This window comes from Rhinolophus hipposideros (genome assembly GCF_964194185.1).
Source record: "Rhinolophus hipposideros genome assembly, chromosome: 16".
NCBI classification, from domain to species: domain Eukaryota; kingdom Metazoa; phylum Chordata; class Mammalia; order Chiroptera; family Rhinolophidae; genus Rhinolophus; species Rhinolophus hipposideros.
Window position 1 is genome coordinate 56,822,804 of NC_138062.1, and position 4,660 is coordinate 56,827,463.

The 4,660-nt window shown below is 54.8% G+C and overlaps 1 protein-coding gene across 1 annotated transcript; it reads right to left on the reverse strand.

The window, feature by feature from the left end:
• Positions 1-857: 857 nt before the first annotated feature.
• TNFSF9 (TNF superfamily member 9) lies at positions 858-3,890 on the reverse strand. Its single transcript, XM_081076220.1, has 3 exons — positions 3,248-3,890; positions 2,677-2,713; positions 858-1,961 (listed from the first exon to the last, which is right to left on the reverse strand). Exons 1-3 carry the CDS (start codon positions 3,494-3,496, stop codon positions 1,501-1,503), a joined length of 747 nt encoding a protein of 248 aa, XP_080932346.1. The 5' UTR covers positions 3,497-3,890; the 3' UTR covers positions 858-1,500.
• Positions 3,891-4,660: the final 770 nt, after the last annotated feature.

Consider the following 4,660-nt stretch of genomic DNA (forward strand, 5'->3'; position numbering starts at 1 on the left):
AAAGTTTAGCTGGTTTATATGGTCCAGTGGGCGTAAGACCTACATGGTGGTGAAAATTATGGGGTTGGGGGAACTGGCCAGGTGTGGAGAGAAAGAGGGATGCTGGAAACACGTGTGCTGGCACATGTTTAACAAGCAGCTCTCCAGAGGGGGGACATGACATTGTGTATTTATTATCAATTTTACTGGCATAAGTGATTGTGAAACACACCATTTACAAATAAAACAGGAGGAATACTCTTCATTGAAAATTCTATATAGTCAGTTGATTCTTACAGAATGCCTTACTGTTTCCTGCTCTTGTTCCCATAGCCAACCTATGCATGCAAGTGACAAGTGAATGTAGGTTGATATTTTCCTTTAAAGACTAAGATAAAATGGAATGACAAAGGCCACACTTCACCTGCCTGGCCAAGAGCAACTTCCTTGCTAAATCAGATCATGGTTTGAAAACACTAAACGAAGACTTCGTTGGTTTTTATGTGCGACATTCACAATGTAACAGGCACAAATATGACACACTTTTAAGTCTAATCTACAGGCTTAACCTCCTTTCCCCCAGCACTTTATACGTCTAGATAATTAACAGAAACTAAAGCAAGCCCTAACTTATAGCATTTGCTGATTCCTGTGGCTGATTTTAAGTTTCCCGTGTGAGGTCACTGAACAGAGTTGGCAAGTAATGTCCTGCAGAACTACATTATATAGTATTTCCACCACACGTTTACAACAGATGGAAAAAACCTCAAGAGCATAGATAAACTGGAAATAATAAAATCCTTAAAGCATAGGGTGGTTGTGAGTCTCAAATAACACACTGTCTGGCATCCAGTAAATGCTCAATACACAGTAGAGATGAAGTTTATAAATATTTTATTTTGTGGTACCACATACCATCTCACACTCTTCCCCATGCCCCAGTCACACTGAGTCACAGACAGTCCTAGGTAGTGTCAAGCCTGACTCTTAGATGTCAGCTTAGCAAAGACTGAGGTTTGGGTCTGTCTTGTTCACAGCTGTGTCCCCAACACCTAAAACAGTGCCTGACACATAGTTGATGATCAATAAAAGTTGCGTGAATGAATGATGCTCACACAACAAAGAGTTCCGCAGACCTCCCAATAGCTACTAGCCCTTCAAATCCCATTGGGGGCGGGGCTAGGAGTGAGTCTTTATATCTCACATACTAATATAAATAAGGATTCTTTTTCGGTCTGCTTTGCTTGATGATGTTTTCCTATCCTTACAAAGGATCTGACTCAATAAATATTAGTTCATTTATGAAAAAGTGCACTATCTGAGCTCAGGCTCATAATAAATACCAAGGGTTTGGGCAGAGCAGAAATGGTCGTGGGACCTAGGAATCCTCCAGGAGGGGTTCAGCAGCTGGGAACCCTGCCCAGCCTGGTGAGGTAGAGAAGCTGGGACCCATACCCATAGCTCCCAACTAGGCAAGGCAGGGTTCAGTCTCCCTCCAGGAGGTTGCAACCAGGCTGTGCTTCATGAGGGCTGTGGGGAGGGGAGTGCAGCGGGGACCTTGGTAGCCACTCGATAGAGGCCCAAGACCGTGGCACCTTGTGCAAGCTGCCAGGCCAGGCGTGCCGCTGCCTCCGCGCTCAGGCGAACACCCAGGCGCTGGCCAGCACCCAGATGCATCAGGCCACCCCGGAAACCAGCCACTGAGTCACGGGCTTCTGAGGATAGAGGAGGCAGGTTCAAGGTCAGGGCCAGAGCTTCGGCCCCTGCACCCAGTGGCTGCAGATGCAGGGCAATGGAGACCCAGCCAGAGCCAGCACTGGCCACCACGCGTCGCAGTTCCAAGTGCAAGAAGACATAGTAGATGCCAGCCTCATCTACTACCAGCTCCCGCGTGTGCTCATCATAGCTCACACCGGGTGCCAGGAACACGCCTTTCAGGCCTGGGTTGCTGTACCAGTGCAGGAGCCCTTCGGTCAGCAGTGCTAAGGGAGGAAGAGGGGGATGCTCAGCATGGCTGTGGGCAGGGACACAGCCCTACGAAGTGGGTGGCAGGACTGAGGAAAGGGTAAGGGGCCTCTGAGGGAGGCAAGAGGTTCCCAGAGGGAGGTGGGGCTGGGGGGATGGAAGGGAGGAAGAAACTCGGAGGGAGGGGTGAGGGTAGAGAGTGAAAAATTTTTAGGAACAAACAACAAGCAGGAAGAGAAGGAACTGGGACGCAAAAGAGGATGAGGGAAGGGAACAGCAGACTTTCAGAGATAGAAGGAAGGGGTTTAGAGAGGGAGGCGAAGGAAATGGGGGAGATAGAAGGAAGGAGGGGAGAGGGGATGAAGAAGAGTGGGCGGGGGTTTCAGGAAGGATGAGGAGAAGAAGAGAAGAAAGAAAAGGGGTAGGGAGGAGAGTCTAAGGAAGGAGGGAAGGGAAGTGAACGGGAAGGAGGGTCTGGACCTCCTAGAGCCTAGAGGGAGAGACCAGACCAGGCTGGGATTTGAGGATCCAGTCCCAGCTCTGAGAGGGCAGGTTTTAGTTGGGCACAGGTGGGGGTCAGCTGAGAAGGCACCTAGAGGTCAGAAAGAGGGACAGCTTTCAGAGAAGGGAGGGGAAGAGGGTCAGATTGAGTCAAAGACCCCTCTGGCTCCTCAGACCCCTCCTCCTTATTGTCCTCCTCCCAGGGAGACAGGGAAGGCGCAGGACACTCACCATCTCGGGCCACCAGCTGTGCGAACACGCCCAAGCCCTGCGGAGGAAAGGCAGAAAGTGGGCAGAGGTTCTCCCTCCGCAGCCCTCTGAAAAGGGGAGCTTTGAGCTCTCCTTCCTCCTGCGCCAGAAGAATACACCAAAACACACGCACACCCGAAGTTGGGGTCTCAACCTGACCCAACCCGTGCGGTCTGCAAAAGGACAGCACCCGCAGGGTTCGAGAGAAAGCGGGACACCCCGAGGGTACGGGAAAAAGTCGAGGGTTTCCGGGAGCTGGAAAAGGAAGTGGGGGTCCCCTGAATGGTTTGGCATAAAGAAGTGTCCCTCTGGGTCCGCGATGGTGAAAAGGTCCCGCCCTGGGGCGCTGAATGCAGACAGGCTCATACCGGGGGAGGAGATGCGAAGGGGTACCCCCGAAGTCCTGGATAAAGAAGGGGTGCCTTCAGGAGTCCGAGAGGAACGGACCGTCGGCCTGGGGTGTACAAGGGATCGCCTAGGGGGTGCGGGTGAAGAAGGAGTCCCAGAGCGGGGTCGGGGTCTCCCCCCGGGGCGGAAGCCGGGCGCATCTCACCTGCGGGGAGTCGCCGAGGCCGGCGCGGGCGTCCGGCGGGAGCTCGGGGACCTCTGGGAGTCTGGAGCTGGGCGCGAGGTTGGGGCACTGGACCAAAGCCCAGGCGCGCACCGCGCAGACGGCGCAGACCGAGGCGAGCAGCAGCAGCACGGCGCTCAGCGCCCAGGGCAGCAGGTGGCAGGCGCGGCCCCGGGGCGCGGGCGGCCGTGGGGCCTCGGGGTCCGGGACGGCGTCCGAGGAAGACTGCATGGCCGGCGACGAGCGGCTACAGCGAGGGCGCAGGGCTCCGCGCTTTATACGGAATCCGGAAGCCCCCCCGCTTTCCGGGGCGGAGTGGGTTGGGGACCTTGGCGCCCCACCCCCGTCCCTATGGGGCCAAACTTTCCCTAACTTTCTTTTCTCCGGATTTCTTTTCTCTCCTTCGCCCTTCAGCCTCGGCCCCACCTGATTCTTCTTCCTCTCTCTGCTTCTCTGGGCGCCTGTTTGTATCTCTCCTTTTCTCTGTGTGTCTCTCACTGTTTGTCCATGTCCCTGTTGATTGTCCTGAACTGGACCGCAAGGGATTCTTTGGTCCCTCTTTCTTTCCGTGTCTCTCTCTGTCTCTGACTGTCGCTGTCTGTCTCTAATTTTCTCTGTCTCTGGGGCTCTCACTTTCTGAGTCTCGGTGACGCTTTGGCTCTTTCCCCTCCTTCCTGTCACGCCCACCAAGGCCCCCTCAGGGATCCGCCAAAGCCAGCACTTCTGCAAAGCGTTCAGAGGACAGTCAGGCCTCATCCCCTTTCTCCTCTGGAGCATAAACACCCCCCCCCCCCGTGGAGCCCTGAGTGCCATGCTCAGCCCTTCCCCCACCCTCCCTCACCTTCCCCAGGATCACTGGGCCTTCCCTGGCCTGCCCCCACCCACCCACCTAGACCTGCTTCCTGTCAGGAGCCCCCCCCATGGACCCCACAAACAGAAGGCTGGAGAATCCAGGTAGAGAAATTCCCCTGGTAGGAAAAGGACACTTGACTGAGGCAGAGGAAATTCAAATTTCCCATTCACTCAGGCGGGGGCGGGAGGAGAAGCAGACGAGCAGTTAAACTTGGCCCAAAAGAGGAAGCAACTCCGGATTGAAAGATGGGAACAAAAGCCCTGGGCTGCACTAGAAGCCTTGCTCTGCCCAGACAACCCGGGTAGACACGCCAAGCCCCTGACCCACTCCCAGGCCCGACTTCCCTGTGTAAAGCGGGAGATTGGATGGCGCCGTTAGTTTCAGGCTTCCGCCAGCAGTTGGGGAATTTTAGTATCCGATGCCTGCCATGTGCTTGATCTTGCACTGACCCACTCCCAGGCCTGACCTTCCCTGTGTAAAGCGGGAGATTGGATGGCGCCGTTAGTTTCAGGCTTCCGCCAGCAGTTGGGGAATTTTAGTAT